At 40.4% G+C, this 25097-nt stretch overlaps 1 protein-coding gene across 1 annotated transcript in view; it reads left to right on the forward strand.

The window, feature by feature from the left end:
- Positions 1-23933, forward strand: part of DRC9 (dynein regulatory complex subunit 9) — a 65139-nt gene extending 41206 nt beyond the window's left edge. The window contains exons 6-10 of the mRNA XM_082252172.1: positions 7145-7306; positions 7834-7908; positions 16341-16472; positions 23493-23594; positions 23788-23933. Of these exons, the coding sequence (XP_082108298.1) occupies positions 7145-7306; positions 7834-7908; positions 16341-16472; positions 23493-23594; positions 23788-23913 (597 nt within the window). The 3' untranslated portion in view covers positions 23914-23933. The remainder of the gene's footprint in view (positions 1-7144; positions 7307-7833; positions 7909-16340; positions 16473-23492; positions 23595-23787) is intronic.
- The last annotated feature ends 1164 nt before the right edge of the window (positions 23934-25097 follow it).

The raw sequence follows: 25097 nt of genomic DNA on the forward strand, positions 1-25097 counted from the left end.
CATAAGCTGCATGAGCCCTTGCTTCTAGTCGGTCTGTCGTCTCTTAGGCACGTCCAGATCCTATCCGTCCACCAGGGGTCACTATCAGGCTGTATATCTCCTCAGTGCAATTTGTAAGCAAACGACATGAAGCAAGAGAGTAGTGTAATACTGTTTCGACTTTATTAATTAAATAAAACTTCCCTCCCCTTCAGCGTATATGCTTACATTTCAATCACCCTTTGCACGCATATCATAAACACAGAGGCTTTGAAAGGTACCGCCGCTCGCCGACCGCGAGCTAGTCCCTGCTGTGGATTACAGCGCTCCTGCGGCTAACAGGCGAGATCCAGAACAACAGCGGTATCCTCCCTTCGTCTCCTCAGCAGCAGCGTACGTGCATCCTGACCGGTTTTGTCTGGTAGACTTCAACAGAGTTCATCTAGAATTAACTATCTAGATGTATCTGTGCGGATCGAAAACAGACGGATCATCACTAAGGCGTATTTTAAGCCTACAGATAGAAACGGCTATCTTCCAGTATACAGTGGCCATCACCCGTGCTGGCTAAGGAACATCCTCAAGGGGCAATTGCTGAGGATACGGAGGAATTGCACCTTGGAGGAGGATTTTTTGGAACAATCACGCGTGATAACAGACAAATTTACCGATAAGGGATACAGACCGGAGGTACTGGAGGAGACAGTGAAAGAAGTACTGGCGGTTTCACATGAGTCCTGCCTGGCTCCAACTAATAAGATTCCAAATGAATCGCACCAATGGGGCTTCATAACAAATTATAATGTCCAGTTCAGGGAATTTGAATCTATCATGAAAAAGCACTGGGGAATATTGAAGCTTGATAAGGTTCTGGGCCCCGTGATTCCGGATAACCCAATATTTATATACAAAAAGGCTCCCACTATTGGAGACAGAGTGGTGAGGAAAGTTTTGGACCCTCCCAGACCACCAAAGATGTTCTGGGACTTGTCTGGATTTCACGCATGCAGAAGGTGTAAGGCTTGCAGACAAGTGAATACACACTTTCGGGGTCTAACGGAGTTCACTTCAGGAGCAAATGGGAAGACCTTTGAAATAAAGGAGTGTATCACGTGTATCACGACCCACGTGGTATACGGAATGGAGTGCCCTTGCGGTATGTTGTATATAGGAAGAACAAAGAGAAAATTGGGCATCAGGATTTCTGAGCACATTTATAAAATAACAACAGGCTTCAAGGAACACAGTGTCCCACTACATTTCAGGGAAAAGCATGATAAAGACCCCTCAGCACTGAAATTTTGGGGTATAGAAAAGATGCCAAGCAACTGGAGAGGGTGCAATAGAGTAAGAGAACTGTCCAAAAAGGAAACTGAATGGATTTACAAGACAAACTCCTTGGCGCCCAACGGGTTAAATATAGAACTTGACCTGAACTGTTTTTTAAGCAACTATTAAGTATATTTTTTAGACAGGACATTTTATGGATTCCATTTTATATATAGATTTTTATATACAAAATTTTATATATACTTTTATCCTTCTCCAATTTTACTCGAATTTACGATTATGCCTCGACCATTGATTCCTTTTGGCAACACGCCTTTATTTTTTATATATTTTAACCTTTAGTACCATTGGTTATGGACTAAGATATTTTAGAGCGAATTTTATATATTATATTTGCGATTTGGCCTCTATGAACAACATTTTCTTGTAATCTCAACATATGAATTGTACCTATTATTTATGAAGTTAATGTATTTATTTATTATGTATCTACTATTTATGAAATGATTTATTTAAGATTTGACATTTACTGGTTTTAAAACATATCAGAAATTACATGACATGTGCTAATTATGTAATAAGTATGACATCTTGAGGACAGTGGTCATACATGATGGTTTCACCATTAGAATGCACTTCACATTTTACCTATGGCCACATCACCCTGAACATGCCCGATCTCATCTGATCTCAGAAGCTAAGCAGGGTCGGGCCTGGTTAGTACCTGTATGGGAGACCACCTGGGAATACCAGGTGCTGTAGGTTTATTTTTGTGTCAAGTTTTGGTTATATCGATTTTAGCATAACCGTTTTAAATATTAGTAGTACTTAAGATGTATGCATCCGGATAGGGCAAGATGGCATGTAGAATTAGGGGTAGAAAGAACTCCATGACCAATTTTTACAAATCGATAGGTTTGGAAATTTTGAACATACATGCTCAGATCGGGCAAAGATGGCCAATCTGAAAAAAACTGGGGTTCTGTGTGATTCAAACCCGGGGAATACCCATTCAGATACTGGTTGCAGTAATAAGAGAGTTAATAGCGGTATTAAACTTTGTTTTGTATCGATTAATCTTGTTTTTCCGGTATTTAGAAAATGATTCTATGGTATGTCCATATTGAATTTCCTTCAGGCCAGGTAATGGCAATGAAGAGGTGTTTGAACCCATCAGTGTTGTAAACCAATCATGATGGGAGGGAGGTCCTCCGGCTGCATACATTAATCTTGATTGCAGCAGCGCACGTTAGTCCTCTGTTGAAGTCTACCAGACGAAACCGGTCAGGATGCACGTACGCTGCTGCTGAGGAGACGAAGGGAGGATACCGCTGTTGTTCTGGATCTCGCCTGTTAGCCGCAGGAGCGCTGTAATCCACAGCAGGGACTAGCTCGCGGTCGGCGAGCGGCGGTACCTTTCAAAGCCTCTGTGTTTATGATATGCGTGCAAAGGGTGATTGAAATGTAAGCATATACGCTGAAGGGGAGGGAAGTTTTATTTAATAAAGTCGAAACAGTATTACACTACTCTCTTGCTTCATGTCGTTTGCTTACAAATTGCACTGAGGAGATATACAGCCTGATAGTGACCCCTGGTGGACGGATAGGATCTGGACGTGCCTAAGAGACGACAGACCGACTAGAAGCAAGGGCTCATGCAGCTTATGCATAAAGGCGATATTTCAAGGGCAATTCGGTGAGTGGCCACTTCATAGGGGTGCACAGTCGGTGTGGTGAAGGATTAGTGATACTGTGTGTACAATCACTGGTGCTGAACATCAGAGGAGAAATCTTTTTGCTGGCTGTGACTGCACATCCTGTGGAGTTGGGACTAGTTTGCAATTGCAGGCTCTGAAGCACTGCAGGAACTGACTAATATACTTGCACACATACATTGTGTGTGCTGAAGCGCCGCTGAATGTATGATATAACGAACTGAGACGCACAGATTGGGCTATTATTATACATTTGATTTTGCATCCCTAAAAAGTGTTGATAGTGCAAACAAATTCAAAGATGGATATTCATCTTCCTCCTTAAAAAAGTGCTAATAGTGCAAACAAAGTCCCAAAATTAGGTGCAAGAATTAATATCAATCTTCCTCCTTACTTAATGAATATGCAGTGTCCACAGGTGCAGAAATAATCCATGTTGTCACCAACAGTGCACCACACCACCAGCTCTGCAATTGTATTCAGCCCTCTTTAAGGCCCGTACACACGTACCGATCGTCGGCATACAAACGTCGGTGGACGAAGGATCTGCCGATTGTACGCGTGTTAGTATGGTGCCTCCGACAGATGTCTGCGCACAATCCGCGGACAAAAGTCTTTCGTGCAAACATGAAAATATTTGTATGCCGACACCAGAACGGACGATTGTTCGCCTGTCAGTACACAATTCGGCCGACAGACCGCAGATTTGCAAGACTGGGCATGCTCAGAAAATAGAAAACACAGGGAAAGTTAACCATTACATGACATCACTTCTGCAGTCGGCGGACAAAATTCTTGTGCTGTCCTTGTGCTGTCTTTGCACTTTTCAGCAGACACCGACATCCCGGGGAGAAAAGAGGAACATTTGTAAGCCGACCATCGGTACGTGTGTACGGGGCTTTACTCTGAAACCCCTAACTAAAATCTAGCGGAACTAATTACCTTCAGAAGTCACCTAATTAATAAATAAAATCCACCTGTGTGTAATTCAATCTCAGTATAAATACAGCAGTTCTGTGAAGCCCTCAGAGGTTTGTTAGAGAACCTTAGTGAACAAACAGCATCATGGAGGCCAAGGTACACACCAGACAGGTTAGAGATAAAGTTGCGGAGAAGTTAAATCAGGGTTATTAATAAAACGGTATGGAGCTGCGCTATATTTATTAAATGGGTAAACAATGGAATAACCCATATGACAATGTAAATCTAGATACACTCCTGCCTCAACAAATATAGATGCATGTGTAAAAAAAATTATTGAAGTGAATGTGCATAATCAATAACACCATGAAGATGTAAAAGGAGGGACAGGCAGCGCTGCCTTGGGGCAAGAAGGATGTAAAACCAAAAAGTGAAAAATTGTTTAAATCTAACAAATATCAATAGTAGAAAAAACAAATAGAAATAAAGTCCTTGAGTGCAAAAGATCTATACGCAAATATTTAAAATTAATATAAATTCAGGGAAAAGCAGTAGAAATTGCAACAAATTAAAGCGCTAATGCTAAAAAATATAAATGTATAACCCAAAAAAAAAGAGGAAAAAATCAATAAAGTAACAAAGTGCAAAAAAGTGACATCCTGTGCAAAAATTTCTGAATGTGCATAAACCCTTAATTAATAAAAAAAAAAAAAAAAGTCCAAAAATGAAATAAAATCCATAAAAAAAAAAAAAAAAAAAAAAAAAAAAAAAGGGGAAACTCATTAAAGGAGGCCATGTCCTGCAGATTTCTATTACAAGGGATGTTTACATTCCTTGTAATAGGAATAAAAGTGATAATTTTTTTTTTTAATGGGACAGTATAGAAATAAAAAATTAAATAAATAGGAGAAAAAAAAGTAAAGTGCCTGTTCCTTCGAGCTCGTGCGCATGCGAACACGTAAGCAAGTCGCGCCCACATATGCAAACAGTGTTCAAACCACGTGTGAGGTATCGCCGCAATTGTTAGAGCAAGAGCAATTATTCTAGCCCTAGACCTACTCTGTACCTCTAAACTAGTAACCTGTAGAATTTTTTTAAAGCGCCGCCTATGGAGATTTTTAAGTACCAATGTTTGCTGCCATTCCACGAGCGTGTGCAATTTCGAAGCATGACATGTTTGGTATCTATTTACTCGGGGTAAAAATATCTTTCACATTCTAGAAAAATAATTGGGCTAGTTTTACTGTTTTCTTATTCTTTTTTTTTTTTTTTTTTTTTTTTTTTTTTAAATGTACTTTTTCCAAAAAAAATTGCATTTGTAAGTCTGCTGCGCAAATACTGTGTAACAAAAGTATTGCAACAATTTATTCTCTAGGGTCTGTGCTAAAAAAAAAAAAAAAAATATAAATAAAATATTTGGGGGTTCTAAGTAATTTTCTAGCAAAATATACTGATTTTAACTGGTAAACAAGTGTCAGAAAAAGGCCTGGTCCTTTAGGACCCTTTCACATAGGCTTTCTGATCAGGTCCCCCTGTCAGTTTTGATGCTCCATGCATCTCTATGGAGCAGCAGATGTCCGCTGACACCCGCTGCTATCCTGTGCGTGAAATCCAGACGGATGGAAACCCTATTTTTCATCCGTCTGGGGGATCGGATCGGATGAAAAAAACGGACAGGCGGTCTGTTTTCATCAGATCTCATATAGAGGAGAGCGGGGATCTGACAGGTCTGTCTCTGCAAAATAAGCAGAGACGGACTTGTCATCCGCCTGCTTAACGGGGATCGGCAGATCAATCCCCGCTGAGCAAAAGAGTCTGGCGGGCAGAAAGCCCATGTGAAAGGACCCTAAGTGGTTAAGATCAAAACATATTCATGTGTTCGACTGTCCCCAGTCAAAGTCCAGACCTAAATCCAATTGAGAATCTGTGGTAGGACTTGAAAATAGCTGTTCAGACTCTCTCCATCCAGTCTAACAGAGCTTGAGCTATTTTGCAAAGAAGAATGGGCAAAAATGTCACTCTCTAGATGTGCAAAGCTGGTAGAGACATCCCCAAAAAGACTTGCAGCTGTAATTGCAGAGAAAGGTGGTTCTACAAAGTATTGATTCGGGGGGCTGAATATAAATGCATGCCACACTTTTCACATATTTATTTGTACAAAATTTTGAAAACCATTTATTATTTTCCTTCCACTTCACAATTATGGGCCATTTTGTGTAGGCCTAGCACATAAAATCCCAATAAAATACATTTACGTTTTTGGTTGCAACAGGACAATGTGGAAAATTTTAAGGGGTATGATTACTTTTGATGAAACGTATAAGCAAATACATGTCCAGTCCGTATATCGACCGATATTCCTCAGACTCCAACAGCTTAGGTTTCGGTGATCCTTTCTCTGCATATAAAACTCACACCATGGAGCCCCCACAAAAAGTATAAAGTGTAGTTTTTTTTTTTTTTATGAACAGAAGTCCAATAGTACATAATCCAAGCAATCCACGTGGAAAGTATATAAAAATGCAGTAATCTCACTGCAGAGGCCACTGATCTGACTCACGGACTCAGCAGTGTGATGTCAGCATGTACAGGCCCCACCCGTAGTGTGAGCTTTATATGCAGAGAAAGAATCACCAGCACCTGAGTTGTTGGAGTCTGTGGAATATCGGGCGATATTTGGATTGGATTGTGTATTTGCTTATACATTTCATGTATTTGGTGAGTGCATTGCAGGGGTGGTGGTGCGGTGCACTGTTGGTGACAACGTGGATTATTTCTGCACTTGGGGGACACTGCAAATGCATTTATTTAGGGGGAAGATTCATATTCATCCTTGGACCTAACTTTGGGACTTGGCACTTTTTTTTAAGGAGGATGTTTGACATTCATCTCTAAACATATTTTTTGAGACTTTGTTTGCACTATTAGCACTTTTTAGGGATGGTTGCCACCTAGTGGTGATTATCCCTCATTAAATGTATTTTTTTATATTACATTTTTTTTGGTTTAATTTGAGAACTATAAATTCCAACATTTCATTTATGCACCCTATTATATGTATGTAGAATTTCTGTCACTTTTTATAGCTATAAACATGAAATGATGGTCACCGAGTCCAGACAAGTCTTATCTATATGGGCACTAGGAAAGCACACAAGCCTATCAACGTCAGAAATAAATAGTAATAAACTTCGCTTTAGAATCCTAGACTTTTCATGCTTAACATTTCATGTTCCCAGAGCCGTACCGAACTAATTGCTTACCTCAAGGATCAGCTACAAGAAATGAAAGCTAAAACCAACATGGAAGGCAGGTATGTGAAGAAGGACTCAGAGCTTCAAGTGTCGCAGACGCAGACAAAGTGCAGTATAGCAGAGTCAGAGCTGCAGATGGAGATTCAGGTGAGCATTATACAGGTATACACGGGTGATATTCACTATATGTGCGCAATGGACCTGCGCACAATGTAGGTACATAAAAGTGTTAACCTGTAATATAAGTCTCTGGGTTTTGTAAATGCATTTGTGTGCACATATCCAAACATTCATAATTGCTCTTGGGTTAAATTGTTCATTTGGAGCTATATTGTGGGAACTACGCAGATTCAGAAAATATTTCCTTTAATGAAATGGTGTCTCATTGGGAAATTGTTTAATGCTGTAATAGGATGTATGTAAAATAACGAAAAAAAATCTATGTAGATTTCTATCTATTTTCTATAAAAATACAAAAAAAGGGGAAGGAAGAAAGAAGGCATACATGTCCTTTATATTAACGAAATATGGTGTACTAGCCATCAGCTTCTTTTCTATTTCTATATACTGTATATAGCTGTGTATGACATTAAAAAAAAAAAGTGTTTACTGAACTTTGGACTACGGTAATAAACATTCTGCCCTGTACTGAGTCTACCAAAATCTGCTTACAGAAAATTCAAGAAAAGATGGACGAGGAGATTAGAGTTCATGTGGAGATTGAAAATTTCCTCAGGCAGCACCAACAAGTGAGTGATATTATTGTTTTAACCATAGTATGATCACAGGACAGTCAGCCATGTGTCTTAGAGTTCTGTCTGTGAATGCAATGACCATGTGGCCTGATGTATGAGAAAGATGGGGTTTTAGAAGTGCTGTGTTGATATCACTTTAAAGAGGAAGTAAACCCTCCTCTACAACTTGTACCTATAGGTAAGCCTATATTAAGGCTTACCTATAGGTAAGGTAAATATCTCCTAAACATGCACCGTTTAGGAGATATTTACTTTGCATGCAGCCAGTGACATCACTGGCGCATGCGCTCTGAAGGAACGGCCGCTCGTGCCGTTCCTTCAGAGCCCTGTGCTGTCACCATCGGCTCCTGCGCGCATGCGCGGGAGTGACGTCATTGCGGCTCCAGCCAATCAGATGGCCGGATGCCGCAAACCCGGAAAAGGGCGACAGAACATGTCGCCCATGGACAGGTAAGCGGTCGGCACTGCAGGGGCTTCGTTCTTAGGTAAGTATTTCATAATGCGCTAGTATGCAATGCATACTAGCTCATTATGTGTTTTTCTTTCAGGTGTTCGTTTTAAGAAAAAAAAAATTGGAGGTTTACAACCTCTTTAAGAAAAGTACTGTATATTAAAGACACGTGATTTATTAAGTTCTATTTCCATTTCATGAAATCTGGTGTGTGTGTGTGATATATATATATATACACAGTATCTCACAAAAGCGAGTACACCCCTCACATTTGTGTAAATATTTTATTAGATCTTTTCACGTGACAACACTGAAGAAATTACACTTTGCTACAATGTAAAGTAGTGAGTGTGCAGCTTGTATAACAGTGTAAATTTGCTGTACCCTCAAAATAACTCAATACACAGCCATTAATGTCTAAACCGCTGGCAAAAAAAGTAAGTACACCCCCTAAGTCAAAGTGTCAACATTTTGTGTGGCCACCATTATTTTCCAGCACTGCCTTACCCTCTTGGGCATGGAGTTCACCAGAGCTTCACAGGTTGCCACTGGAGTCCTCTTCCACTCCTTTATGATGACATCACAGATCTGGTGGATGTTAGAGACCTTGCGCTCCTCCACCTTCCGTTCGAGGATGCCACACAGATGCTCAATAGGGTTTAGGTCTGGAGACATGCTTGGCCAGTCCATCACCTTTACACTCAGCTTCTTTAGCAAGGCAGAGGTCGTCTTGGAGGTGTGTTTGGGATGGTTATGTTGGAATACTGGCCTGCAGCCCAGTCTCCAAAGGGAGGCGATCATGCTCTGCTTCAGTATGTCACAGTACATGTTGGCATTCATGGTTTCCTCAATAAACTGTAGCTCCCCAGTGGCGGCAGCACTCATACAGCCCCAGACCATGTCACTCCCACCAACATGCTTGACTGTAGGCAAGACACACTTGTCTTTGTACTCCTCACCTAGTTGCCGCCACACACCCTTGACACCATCTGAACCAAATAAGTTTATCGGTTTCATCAGACCACAGGACATGGTTCCAGTAATCCATGTCCTTAGTTTGGTTGTCTTTTTTTTTTTGTCTGTTTACGGCCTTTCTTGTGCATCATCTTTAGAAGAGGCTTACTTCTGGGATGACATCCATGCAGACCAATTTGATGCAGTGTGCGGCTTATGGTCTGAGCACTGACAGGTGGACCCCCCATTGCGCCTAATTTGGACATTTTCATTCCTTCAGTAATGTCACATGAAAAGATATAAAAAAATAAAATATTTACAGAAATGTGAGGCGTGTACTCACTTTTGTGAGATACTGTGTGTGTGTGTGTGTGTGTATATATATATATATATATATATATATATATATATATATATTATATATACACACACACACACCTCACAAAATTATAATATCAAAAAAGTAAATTTATGTCAAAAAGTGAAACTCATACTTTATATAGATGCGTTACACACAGTGTGGTGTATTTCAAGCATTTCTTTCTTTTAATTTTGATGATTATGGCTTACAGCTAGTGAAAACCCAAAATTCAGTATCTCAGAAAATTATAATATTACATAAGACCAAAAAAAGGATTTTTAATACAGAAATTTTGGCTTACTGAAAAGTATGTCCATGTATAGTATAGTCATCTGCTGGTGTGTAGCCCTCTACCAAGATATCCTAGAGCATTTCATGCTTCCTCTGCTAACCATCTTTATGGAGATCCTGATTTCATTTTCCAGCAGGACTTGGCACCTGCCCACACTGCCAAAAGTACCAATACCTGGTTTAATGATCATGGTATCAGTGTGCTTAATTGGCCAGCAAACTCACTTGACCTAAATCCCATAGAGAATCTGCTGGGTATTGTCAAGAAGATGATGAGACGCCAGATCCAACAATGCAGATGAACTGAAGGCCGCTATCAAAGCAACCTGGGCTTCCATAACACCTCAGCAGTGCCACAGGCTGATCGCCTACATGCAACGCTGCATAGATGCAGTAATTTATGCAAAAGGAGCCCCGACCAAGTATTGTGTACATACTATACTGTGCATGGACATACTTTTTCAGTAAGCTAAAATTTCTGTATTAAAAATCCCTTTTAATTGGTCGTATGTAATATTCTAATTTTCTGAGATACTGAATTTTGAGTTTTTACTAGCTGTAAGCCATAATCAGCAAAATTAAAAGAAAGAAATGCTTAAAATATATCACTCTGTAAACGCATCTATATAAAAACGGGATTTTTTTACTTACAGTAAAATCCTTTTCTCTGAGGTTCACTGACGGACACAGCTCCATGTCTTCTAGACCATTGGGCTTTATCCTGCTCTCTTCAGGAGTAGGACTAGGAGGAAACCTTTTTGGTTACACCCCTGAGGCAGTCCCAGAGGGGTATACCATCATTTATTGCTATAGGACTCCAGTTTGTAACAAGCAGTGTCATAAGAACATATAACTCAACCCAACAGAGGGGCGGGTGCTGTGTCAGTCAGTGAACCTCAGAGAAAAGGATTTTACTGTAAGACAAAAATCCAGTTTTCTCTTTCGTTCACTGACGAACACAGCACCATGTCTTCTAGACCATTGGGATGTCCCAAAGCAGTATCAATAGGAGGGGTGGGAAAAACACAGCAATACGTAGAATTCCCAACAAGGCTAAACATAGCCAACCAGGGAAAAACAGGAGCTCAACTAGAGCTCACCACCAGGAAAAAAATTACACCCTCAAGAAGTGGAAGCCTCTGCAACCGCAGCCTGCAAAACTTTGCAGCTAAACGCCACATCTGAAGATGCAAGTACATCCACCTTATAAAACTTTGTGAATGTGTGTACAGATGACCACGTAGCCGCCTTGCACACCTGAACCACTGACGCCTGATGACGGAAGGCCCAGGAGGCACTAAGCGCCCTCGTAGAATGCTCTTTAACAGGGAAAGGAGGAACCTGACCTTCAATGGAACAGGCCTGCACCACCGTCTGCCTAATCTATTTGGAAATGGTCGCAGCAGATGGGGCCTCCCCCTTGGAGGTCCATCCGTAAGAACAAACAGAGAATCGGATTTCCGAATCGGTTCAGTCACCATCAGGTACGCTCTGACCACATCCAAGGAATGTAAAGCAATTTCCTTAGGGTGTTTCAGCATAGGACATAAGGACGGTAACACAATATCTTCGTTCAAAAGAAACGCCAAGACAACCTTAGGAAGGAACGCCTGACGTGGTCGCAACACCACTTCGTACCTATGAATCACCAGGTAAGTTGACCGACAGGACAACGCAGATCCAGAGAACAGAGAGCCAGACAGATCCTTACTCCCAACTAGTAGAAAAAAAACTGAAGTCCTATAGCAGAAAGTGATGGTATACCCTCTGGGACTCCCTCAGGGGCGTAACCAAAAAGGTTTCCGCCTAGTCCTACTCCTGAAGTGAGAGCAGTATAAAGCCCAATGGTCTAGAAGACATGGAGCTGTGTCCGTGAGTGAACGAAAGAGAAATATGAGTGTCACTTTTTGAATTGAATTACTGATGTAAATTAACTTTTTGATATTCTAATTTTATGAGATGGATGTGGTGGTGGCTGTGTGTGTGTGTGTGTGTGTGTATATATATATATATATATATATATATATATATATATATACATACACACACACACACACACACACATACATACACACACACTGGTCAGCATAAATGAGTACACCCCTTTTGAAAAGTATGATTTTAATCAATATCTCAATGAACCAAAGATCATTTGTCAAATTTTTGACAAAACTGAGTTTTATAAAACATTTTTTTAGCTCATTACAGGAAAGTAAATTAATAATATAACTTGGATTACAAAATCTTCAGTTTTACTCAAATTAGTTGATGCAAAAATAAATACACCCACAACAAAAACCTACTCCATCTAGTATTTTGTATGACCTCCATGATTTGTTAAGACAGCGTTAAATTTTCTAGGCATGGAATAAATAAGTTGGTGACATATTGCAACATCTATCTTTTTCGATTCTTCCAGAACAACCTCTTTTTAGATGCTGGATAGGGAGTGAGAATTCCCCATAGGTGTTCATTTAGATTCAGATCAGGAAACATACCTGGGCACTGTGTTACTTTCACCCTGTTCTTCAGAAATGCAACAGTGGCCTTAGATGTGTGTATTGGATCATTGTCATGTTGGAAAAGTGTATGACAACCAAGAGCATGGAATGATGGTAGCAACGTCTTTCAATATAGAGCAGTGCATCTGTGAATTCATGATACCATCATTGAAATGCAGCTCCCCAACACCAGCAGCCCTACAGAAGAACACTTCAACCACAATGTTCACTGTAGGCACCATGCATTTTTCTTTGTACTCCTCACCTTTGAGATGCCATACAGTATTGAAGCCATCAGTTCCAAAAACATTTATCTTGGTCTTATCACTGCAGAGTACAGAGTCCCTCTTTAGTCGTCTTTTTCAGCATGGGCCCTTGCAAATTCTAGATGGGCTTTTTTGTGCATGGGCTTTAGGAGAGACTTCTTTCGTGGACAACACCCATGCATGCCATTCCTCTGCAGTGTATGCTGAATTGTGGGAAACAATTACCCTAGTTTGTCTTTCTACTTCTTTAACTAACTGCAGTGAATTTGCATGGTGATTTTCTTCATCCCTTCTTATCAGAAGACGCTCCTGTCGAGGTGCTAACTTGCATGGACAGCCTGGATGTCTCTGTGAGGTGGTTGAATTTCCATCTTTGTTCAATTTTTGTATCACTTTTGCTACAGTATTCTGACTGATAAGTAAAGCTGTGCTGATATTCTGGTAGCCTTCCTCTTTTTTTGTGTAAAGAAATTATTTTCTTTCTCAGGCCTTGTAACATTCCTCTTCCATGTGGTGCCATTGCTGACAGCATTAAATGGGAGGGGTTTTCTAAAGTAACGCCCCTTTATAGTCAACTGTCTGCTGGACACCTGTTTAATGAATATTTACTCACCTCTAGTCAAATACTTGTTAATTAGGATTGTGTTGTCAAAAATGTAGCTTTCTTCTAAGACTTTCAGTGGGGTGTATTCATTTTGTGTGCAAATTAACAAATCTTGGTTGCAATCAATGGCCCGCATTTTTGGGAGTATTTTGTAGTATAGTGTCCCATAGAAAATGTTGCTTCTGAAAGTAAAGGTTTGACAAATTTTGTTGTGTATTAATTTATGCGCACCACTGTGTATATACACACAGTATATCGTTCTTTTGGAGGGTTGTAATCATGTACCTGAAACCCCTGGGTAATATGTCATAAAGTTCTTGATCTGCATGCAAAAGATAGTGTACGTTTATGAAACAGCGATATAGAGTCTTTATACATCACAGCCTTTCACTGCGTATAAAACTCTCAGAGGGGAAATGATTTATTAACATTTTCCTACAGGTCCAAACCTTCCAAGTTCCACCTCACATATCACAGCATTATTCAAGAAGGAAAACCCTTCATATACAGGCTGTTCTGAAAACTAGCTGCTGCTGGTCAGGATTGAAAGGATCACAATTAGAATTCAATCCTGCTCAGTTAAAAGATGCTGACCTTTGTGAACGGGGAAAGTCCCACCCTCCTAGGGCCCTGCTCTCTGTAAAATGATTCATTAAACACTTTCATACACTGAACAAAATAACGCAACACTTTTGTTTTGCCCCAATTTTTCATGAGCTGAATTCAAAGATTTAAGACTTTTTCTATGTACACAAAAGGCCTATTTCTCTCAAATATTGTTCCCAAATCTGTGTTAGTGAGCACTTCTCCTTTGCCAAGAAATCCATCCACCTCACAGGCGTGGCATATCAAGATGCTGATTAGAGCGCATGATTATTGCACAAGTGTGCCTTAGGCTGGCTACAATAAAAGGTCACTCTAAAATGTGCGGTTTTATCACACAGCACAATGCCACAGCTGTTGCAAGTTTTGAGGGAGCGTGCAATTGGCATGCTGACTGCAAAAATGTCCATCAGAGCTGTTGCCCGTGAATTGAATGCTTATTTCTTTACCATAAGCAGTCTCCAAAGGCGTTTCATAGAATTTGGCAATACATCCAACTGGCCTCACAACCGTAGACTAAGTGTATCCACGTCCAGGACCTCCACCTCCAAGATCATTTGAGACCAGCAACCCGGACAGCTGCTGCAACAACCAGTTTGCATAACCAAAGAATTTCTGCAGAAACTGTCCCAGGGAAGCTCATCTGCATGCTCATCGGGGTCTTGACCTGACTGCAGTTCGTCGTCGTAACCGACTTGAGTGGGTAAATGCTCACATTCAATGGCGCCTGGCACTTTGGAGAGGTGTTCTCTTCCTGGATGAATCCCGGTTTTCTTAGATCTTTGAGTTCAGCTCATGAAAAATGGGGGCAAAAACAAGTGTTGCGTTTATAATTTTGTTCAGTATAATAATATTTTGTAGTCTTGCAGTAAACCCTTATTCTTTGGCACGCTGCAAGACAGGTATGACACAATTACACTTTTCACCACCCACATAATGGCCCAGAAACACCCACAGTAACCCTAGGACCCACCCACATCAACTCCCAGAACTGGTACATGTGACTCCCATAGCTCACGCCCTGAATCTACAGCGGCACCAAGGATCATGGGATATATAGTATCAGGGCTGAACAAGGTCAGAACCTTGAAATTCAGCCAGGAGGAATGACATCATAGAAACCTTCTGTATATTACCTCCTAAAGGAGGTAAGTTACACAAAAACTGACAGTGGGGTTGTGATTCATTTACATGCATCTGTTGTTTTTGGGAGGAAAAGCTGGAGTTCTTCTTTAACTCTGAGTGGATCTTTTACAGAGTTCAGGTCCTGCTCCCTCACACTGTGCCCAAACAGCCATTCATCTTAATACTGCTCAGACTCATAACTTATGTCCAGGCTCAGTCAATGAGTTATTCTCCTGTAGTAACACACCTTCTTGAAAAAAAAATATGAACTTTCATCTCAGGATCTCCATTGTTTAACTAATATCTGACTATTCATACATAATGGCATTCTTGTGGGATTATTTAAAATGGAACTCAGACAAACATCTGAAATCAAAGAGGTAATTGTTTATACAGGGGCAATTGTTGGGGCAATCACAGCAATGTTAATATTGTCATCAGTACGGTTTAAAACATTACCTAATTACCAATCATCTAACAGCATAAACACACACATTGAATATTCCAAAACACATGTATAACTAGAGACAGTTTCCAGAACGCAGCACAATGTATTTTCTTCATCTGTATTTAAACAATGCCTTATTCGGTTTGGTTTGCCTATATATGCATCTAAAAATGTAATTTGAATATATGGCTTGTATCTGCTGCTGTCTGACCACTGTGGATAACTGCCCTATCAAATGACGGCATGCAGTGTAGCCTGAGAATGCATTTAGTAGTACCCCAAAAGTATCAGTAATGTCTGAATTTAAGTATAATAACTCTGTACTCTTCTTGTCATCTTTCTAGTTGCTTATTGTTAAGCTCTATCCCTTGTGCCCCTGAGGAAGCGGTACACACCGCGAAACATGTCGGGTAGTGGAGCTTGGATCCATTAGATGGCTACACACTGGCCCTGGTCATCCAAGCCGGTTGTGACCTCTGATGAGTCCGCCCACACAGTCAAGGATTTGACCTTATGATGACATTGTTTTAATTTTTGTTACTATGGTTATAGTTTTTACTGTTCTATAACATTATTGTTTATTTTTGTTTGTCCCGTTGTTGGGAAATCTATGTCAACAATAAAGTAAAACTTTTTTAGATAAATTGCATATTACACATTTTTGTGTTGTATTGGTTGTAAAACGGTACCCTTCAAAATCCCAACCTATGCCCCAATGTTCGATACTCTCTCTATTCTGATTAGGGATGAGGTACCTTAGGATTTAATACATTAATCCAACGAGCTAATTTTGCTACCTAATGTCTGAATTCTGTCAAATAGGAATTGGAAGAGAAGCTGGAGTACTGGATGGAGAAGTATGACAAAGACACAGAAGAAAAGCAAGCTGAACTGAATGCTTTGAAGACCGCCAGATTTAATGATCTCACATTGTTGCAGGAACTGGCCAAGCAAGTAAGGGCAAAAAAAAACACAATGTGCATTTTGTACTATTCACAATCACTTGCTGTGTCCAGTTCCACTGAGAAAGGTCTTTTTATTTCTAGCCGGGTGTCTGTAAAGCTTAGAGGCCTTAAACTTGAACAAAACCAGTTCTCTTTCATTTTTAAATATATAGTATAAAACAAGATCTTCAAGTTCGAGTTCATTAACAGACACAGAGGTCAGAAGGATTCTGTGACATATGGTTTATGCTGACATTTTCAGGAGAACTGGACATTAGCAAACAATTTTTTTTTAAAGACGTTGTAAAGGCAGAAGGTTTTTTTTTTTTTATCCTAATGCATTCTATGCACTAAGATAACACGCCTTCTGGGTGTAGCAGAAAAGCCCACCGAATACTTACCTGAGCCTTCCTTCTCTGACCAGCGATGTCCACTAGTCCCTTGGCTGTCTTGGGCTCTCCCTCCTAAATGAGTGCTGCGGCTTTATCTCAGCCAAAGTCAGTTAGCCAATCAGGAGGGGGCAAACCACAGCTCCGTATCTGAATGGACACACAGAAATGCAGCTCAATTCGGAGGCTCCCAAAGCAAGCTGCTTGCTGTGGGGGCACTCAACAGGAGGGAGGGGGCAGAAGCTCTAGCCAGGGACCCGAGAAGAAGAAGAAGATCTAGGCTGCCCTGTGCAATACCAACTGCACAGTGGAGGTAAGTATAACATGTTTGATTGTAAAGTCTTGTTTTGTTTTGTTTTTTTTTTTCTTTAACAATCACTTTAATCACCCAGTATACACATTCTCATCATGTTTTTTTTTTTGTGCAAAACAATACAGGAGTGATCATAAGATAGCCATATAGGACTTCCAAAGGAACAATCCAGGAAATTGGTGTACAACACAGCAAGTGGTATTAAACCCAATACTAATTGATGACTGCATTAGTTTGCTTTTTTAGGCTTTTTCTCATCTCTTGATCTGGCTAGTAAAAAACCTGTTCTAGAGTACCTACACTCTGGATGAAAGAGCACAGACACTCCCTTGGGCAGCAGCATTGTTTATTGGGAGAGTTAGATGTTCTAGCAGATTTAAACACACTAACAAATTACAAAGTTAGGTGGAAAAAAAGACAAGTCCATCTGGCTCAGCCAATAAAAAAAAAACCCAGTAAAGAAAACCCAACCATACAATCCTATACCCGCCGATGATCCAGAGGAAGGCAAAAGAAAACCAGCAAAGCATGATCCAATTTGCAGCAGGGGAAAAAATTCCTTCCTGATCCCCTGAGAGGCAATCGGATATTCCCTGGATCAACTTCACCTATAAATATTAGTACCCATTTATATTATGTACACCCAGGAAAGAATCCTTTTTTAAGGCAATCTAGTGAGCTAGCCAGAACCACCTCTGGAGGGAGTCTATTCCACATTTTCACAGCTCTTACGGTGAAGAAATGTTTCTATATTTGGAGATGAAATCGGTTTCCCTCTAGACGTAAAGAGTGCCCTCTTGTCCTCTGTGTTGACCTTAAATAACTCAACACCAAGTTCACTATATGGATCCCTTATGTATTTATACATGTTGATCATATCCCCCCTTAATCTCCTCTTCTCAAGAGAGAATAAATTCAGTTCCCCTAATCTATTCTAATAGCTGAGCTCCTCCATGCCTCTTATCAGTTTGGTTGCCCTTCTCTGCACTCTCTCAATTTCCCAGATATCCTTTTTAAAAACTGGTGCCCAAAACTGAACTGCATATTCCAGATGAGGTCTTACGAATGATCTGTACAGGGGTAAAATGATATCTCTCTCTGGAATCCATGCCTCTGTTAATACAAGAAAGGACTTAGCTTGCCTTGGAAACAGCAGCTTGGAATTGCATGCTATTATTAAGCTTAGGATCTACCAGAAAAACAGATCCTTCTCCATTATGAATTCCCCCAGTTCTACTCCCACCTAGAATGTATGCTGCATGCATATTCTTAGCCCCCAAATGCATAACTTTACATTCATCAATATTAAACCTCATTTGCCACATAGTTGCCCAATGAAACAGTGCACGGAGGTCAGCTTGTAAATTGAAGACATCCTGTAAGGAAGTTATTCCACTACAAAGCTTGGTGTCATCTGCAAAGACTGAAATTGTACTTTTAATCCCAGACCCTACATAATTTATAAAGATATTAAAAAGTAAGGGTCCCAACAGTGAACCTTGGGGTACACCACCGATAACCTTAGACCATTCAGAGTAAGAATCATTAACCACTATTCTCTGAATTCTATCTTTTCGCCAATTTTCTATCCATTTACAAACTGATCTTTCCAAGCCTGTATACTTTACCTTACACATTAGCTGTGTGTGGGGAACTGTGTCAAACACTTTTGCAAAATCCAAGTATACTTCGTCCACAGCCACCCCTCTATCCAAGGTTTTACTTACCTCCTCATAAAAATAAATCAGGTTTGTTTGATAACTTTTGTCTCATGAATCCATGCTGCCTGTTGCTTAAAATATTTTTTTTCCAGCAAGAACTCATCTATGTGGTCTTTTATTAAACTCTCCAGTATCTTCCCAACTAGAAGTTAAACTAACAGGTCTATAGTTACTTGGCAAAGACTTTGATCCCTTTTTAAATATAGGCACCACATTGGCCCTACGCCAATCCAGTGATACTATTCGTCCTTAGCGAGTCCCTAAAAATTAGAAACAAAGGCTTTCAAATTACAGCGCTCAATTCTTTTGGATGCGTGGGTGGATGCCATCTGGTCCAGGCGCTTTATCCTCCCTTATTCTGTCTAAAAGCCAATTGAAGCCAAGCTCCAGCTAATACCTTATAAGCAGTTACAGCAAACGGTTTTGTTTCTTTAGGCATAAAGATTTTACATAAATAAGGTGATCATTGTCTGTGGTAAATGGTTTGTCTCAACCCTCTAACTACTACAACTCCAGGATGTAGATGTTGAAAAACAGACTCTCTGGATAGTTTGCTTTTGGATTAAATACTGCTTTAAAACAGGGGTGCAGTTTGCAGCTCTTAGAGCCACCCGAGACACCTTTTGTACAAAACTGGCATTAGATGACGCCTGAATATCCAGTATGGACAGACTACAAAGTAGTAGCTGTGCAAACCTGGGACACTGACGCCAAAAAGTCCAGGACACACTAATTTCCCTAGTGTAGTGTAAAAAACGAGACCTGAACCCTACTGGCATAGGCACGATTAACAGTCTATTCAAGCAACAACTTGCCCCTAGTGGAAAACAAGGTTGGAGGACTTGACTAAAGATCCCTCATGATCTGTCCAAAGATGAGGGAGACCTCTCCCATTTGGTCAGAATTTCCTTCGGTAACACTGGAAAATAAAGCGCCTTTAGGAAGGAAACCAAGATACCCAAAACTTGCATGAAGGAACGCAGGTTAGACTACCTGCTGGAAATAAAATAATTAATGCCTGAACTCTAAATGTCCAAAGCTTATGGAGCAGGAGGAACAGCCTGGCCTGCATGTATTTCAGAACCAGATCCAGGTACTCCCAACTCCACCTGGTTGGAGGAGATCCTTCACATAACCCACCATGGAAATCTTCTGCTTTTTCGGCAGTGCTAGGACCAGAGACTGCACCTTGGTAAATACCCCTGGGGCAGAGGCCAGACCAAACAGAGAGACAATTTGATAGTGTTCTTCCCCTTTCACAAAGTGCAAAAAAAATAAAGAAAAACTCTGGTGCCTTGAGACGTGCAAATAATGCTTCCTTGACTTCTATGGAGGCCAAAAAAATACCCTCGCTGAAGAGAAGCCACTACAGAATGGATGGGTTCCATTTTGAATTTTTGTACCATCAAACAAAAGTTGAGGTCCAGAATCGGTCAAAATCCTTCCTTCTTCAGCACTGTATCAGGAGTAGAACCCCTGAACCTCTTGGGGGCAGGGACCGTAATGACCATGCCCTGGAGGAGCAGGGAAAGTAAAGGCTGCATAGTTGAGAAGGCGGCAGCTGAGATTGAAAGATAAGAACACATCTGGTGGATTGATTGAAAAAGGCTAATAAGAGGTTACCTGCTAAAAAAAATAGAAGAACTAAGAGTCTCAGCAGGCGCTAATTACTTACTCCTAGACACTAGGCCATGGGTGCTCAACCCGTGGCCCTTCAGCTGTTGCGGAACTACAAGTTTCATCAGGCCTCTGTCTTTGGGAATCATGCCTGGAGCAGCTTACAAAGCTTCATGGGACTTGTAGTTCCACAGGGCTACAGGTTGAGCACCAATGCACTAAGCAAAAAAAACAGCTGCCTGAAGCAGATTGGGGGGGCTCGCCACCCGCAGGGGCTGCCACTAGACATTAGATGGCAGGTTTCATGAAGTTCAAAAAAATGTGTACAATGTCATGTGTAAATCAGCGCATACGAAAATAAATGCTACTGTATGTATAAATAAAATGGTCTACATATCTGCTGTTAAGGGGAAAGAGAACCTCCCCCAACCAAGGAGAGTCACAAGCGTACATAGACCTTTTTTCTGATAAGAGGCTGATTTAGCTTTTTTCACTGGAAGTTGAGAGCACAGGTTTTGCAGTTTTGTTTCACTGGAAGAGTCTATTTGGATATTATATTGCACTTACCTTCATCCGCCGGGTAAGGGGGAAATCCACAAGGTGGTGGGAGTCTGCACCTATTATTTGGAATAGCACCTGTTTGATTCCTGCACCTTTGAAAATATATTTATCTTTTTTTGTCACATATATATGGTGGTGTGGCATTATATATATATATATATATATATGGACTTTTTATTGACTTTGATTTCATACACTCTTCCTTTATTTCATTATTGGAATATATTGTTGTATATCACATTGGTTTATATATGATTTTGCGCACCAATAAGCTGTGGAGAAAAAAAAACATGCAGGGAAGAGAAGGAGGGATGCTTTAAAGGGGAAAGGGAGGGACATACTTTATCTGTTTTTGTTTACAAAAAGTTACAGCCAAAGGAATTGTGATTGTCCTTAACACCGCATTCACACTGAAGCGGCACGACTTCAGGGGCGACCTCATAAAATGAATGTCTATGCAAGTCGCTCCGAAGCAGAACAGTCGGAGCGACTTGTGTCACTCCTATTAGAACCGTTCCTGTACCACACAATGGACCGCGACTTGTCAGCCTGACAAGTCGTATTAGTGTGAATGGACTCTTAGGTTAATCATTTGAAATAATAAAAAAACAATATGATGTTCAAACTTTTGACTTCTTTCTTTAATAACTACATAACACAGTACTTGTACTTTTACTTTTAGTACTTGAGTAGCAAAATTAAAAAAAAACAAAAAAAAAAACTACTTGCAATACTTAAGTACAAAAAATGTTGAATACTTTAGTACTTCTACTCAAGTCACTTTTTGATCGAGCACTTGTACTTTTACTCAAGTATGGGTTTCGAGTACTTTATACAAGTGTGTACATCTCAGAATCCTTCTGTGTCCCTTAAAAGCTAACTCCACCTTTAAAAAACATGTTACACTTGTATTTAGGTTGTGATATGCAACATGATGCTAAGCATACCCTTATGCCTAAAGTGGCCCCTCCCCGTGACAGCATGCAAGAATTCTTCTCCCCTACAGCAGCTGTCAAATTTGAAACTGGCAAATAAATATATATATATACCAGTCCTTGTATGTGTTGGCCTTTTCCTTTATTTTCAACTACAAAACCACAAAAACAGGACTATTGGAAACTTCTCCTTGTCCATAACCTCCTTTAGGCATCCTGTAGTAATAATTGATAACAGTGCATCACAGGCAGAGAGTACAGGAATGCTTAACTGACATTTCACCAGGTATTTTTTACATTTATTCAGCAGAAATGACAATACACTTTCAAGGGACCAAAAGAGAGCAAAAAGGAGGGGTTTTAGGGGGTAAAAAGTGTTTAAACCCTAAACATAGTGTTCAGATGCCAGTATGTATGTTAGCAGCTAGTCTCCAGTGTATGTGTATGGACTAGTGATCGATCGAAATCGGTTTTTCGTTGCCGATACCGATATTTTGGCCAATGCATATTGGTATTGGCCGAAATTTTTGTACATTCAAAGATTTTTTTTTTTCTTACTTTACAGGTAGTCTTGTGGAGGGATCTAGGGGGTCTGAAAGACCCCAAAACGCTCCTCTGCACTTAAAAGCATTTAAAAACGCCAAGTTTTGAATGCGGTCATTTTTTTAAATCTGGCGCCAGTACCCGGAAGTGATGTCGCTCATAACATCACTTCCGGGTTTTTGCATGGAAACCCGATCAGACCCGAAGGCGGCTTTCATCGGGTCTTCGGCAGGCTGGTTGCCCCGGGTCTCCCGGTGGGAGGTGGGACCCGGGCGAGCCGCGGAAGGGGGGACTTCCCCTCCCGCTCCTTGTAACGACAGCCGAGCAGCTTCTCAGCTGCATTGGTTGTCATTACAAGACAGCCGACCGTCGGCTATAGACACCGGTACCAGGGTGATGCCTCTAGCTGTAGGCATCACTCCGGTACATGCACTTTCCCGAAATATCGGCAATATTGGTCACCTTGGTGGCCGATTCCGATATATCGGGGAAAGTGCATATCGGCTCTTGATATATCGGCTTTGCCAATAATCGTTCGATCTCTAGTATGGACTCCTCAGCAGCCATTTCCCAGTAGGTGTTAACTGATCAGAACAGCGCATATGGGCGAGACATATTCTATATGGTTCTTTACCACGCAAACTTAGACCCACTGAAATTAAGAAAGATTTTATGTTCTTAAAGGTGTATGCCACTATGCCTTATATAACAGAATATTCGTGTATAATCAGAAAAAGGCTCAGACCATGAATACTTGCTGGAATCTGACCAGTTTCACCAATACACCACTGGCTGCTTTAGAAGGATGTGTAACATGATGCTATAAGCATTTCTTAAAAATGATGATCATAGTTATATTAAAGAATTTTGGAAAAATGCTCATCTGTTACCCACCTTAGTAACTTTATTCGATTTACACATCAACATGACAAAATCTTTTTAACATTCCAGTATGAGGAGTATGAGAAAGTAATTATTGAAGATCGTCTGGAGAAAGAGAAAGCACAGCAGCAGAAAAAACAGGAGCAAATGGAATTATCCAGCGCCATCAAGGTAATAAGAAATGTAAAGGTTCTCTGTATAAATAATATTCTAATTATGTATGCAGTAGTCTACTGCATTTTACTACCTATGAAACCTATTCTGGTATAGTGTGTAAAAAAAACTGTTCCAGTATTTACTACTTTGTAATTGATCAATGTAAAAGGTATAGCAATGGTAGTAATATAATAATCCTTATCTTTAGATCCAAGCTTGGTGGAAAGGCACAATGGTGCGGAAAGGCCTGGGCCCCTACAAGAAATCTAAGAGCAAGAAAGGCAAAGAAAAGGGCAAAAAAGGCAAGGGCAAAAAGGGGGGCAAAAAGAAGTGACTTTTAAAAAGTATATATCAGACAAAAAATGTTATTTGCACATTAATTTCATATTGGAAGAAATGTGAATAAACTATTTTCTGTGTTTGAATTGCTTTTTTTTTATTCTTTAACAAATTTTTTGCATTACATGACAAAGTACATGGGAGCAACAGCAGCATACAAAGAGCTGTGACACAGGGTCTTCACAATTGTACGGTCAACGTGAAAGGGCCAATATGTGTATGAGAATCAAGTCTAAAAATAACAATCCTGCCGTTAGAAACAGACTGGCATCTCCTGAAGAAAAGTGGACTGCCCAATTCCTGCCAGCAAAAAAAAAAAAAAAATAATATAAAATACCCATAATCCCATCACAGGGATTTTTTACTTGGCTGTAAAATCCTTTTCTTGGAATACATTACAGAACACAGGGTCCTAGCTACCTTATGGTGATTGGACACTGGCAAACAAAGCTGTAAAGGGACAGCTCCGGTATAACCCCTTCAACTCCCAGCAAGCCTCAGTTTAGCAGCAAGCAATAAAGAGTAAGCTTATAAGAACAGAGGAATGGGACCGGTCTTGTAATGTACTCCAATAAAAGGGTTTTACAGGCAAATAAATCATCCTACTTTCTTAAATCATACATTACAGGACACAGGATCATAGTCTTGGATAATTAGGATGTCTAAAAGCAAACTGAAGGGTGGGCAACACAGCAACAGTTGACACAAAAAAAAACAAAACACATGGCTAACAGAGGGCTTGAAAATGCAAAAAGCAGCCTGAAGCACTTTAGATGCAAAACTGGCATCAAGAGAGGCTTGAAGGGGAGAGGAGCAATAACATGGCCCGGCTGCCCCTATACCGTGTTTCTCCTAAAATAAGCCCGGGTCTTATATTAATTTTGGCACCAAAAGACACAGTAGGGCTTATTTTCAGGGTAGGTCTTACTTTCATGTGCTGTCCCTATCTGCGTGCCAAGAATCCTGTGTGAACCTAGTTTAGTGTATATAAAATCCTAGGATGTGCTTTATTAGTGTTTTATATATGTCCAGTGTGTGTTTTTGTAATACAACAGTGTAAAATACCTTCATTACTGCTCTGTGCTCAGCTACAGTAATCTCCCACTCTCTCCTGTCTTTCTTCTCTCATACCGTGGCTGTCAGACTCACAGGGGGATATCAGCCCCTCCCCTCTGCAGT

Source organism: Pelophylax lessonae (assembly GCF_965119305.1).
Source record: "Pelophylax lessonae genome assembly, chromosome: 3".
NCBI lineage: Eukaryota > Metazoa > Chordata > Amphibia > Anura > Ranidae > Pelophylax > Pelophylax lessonae.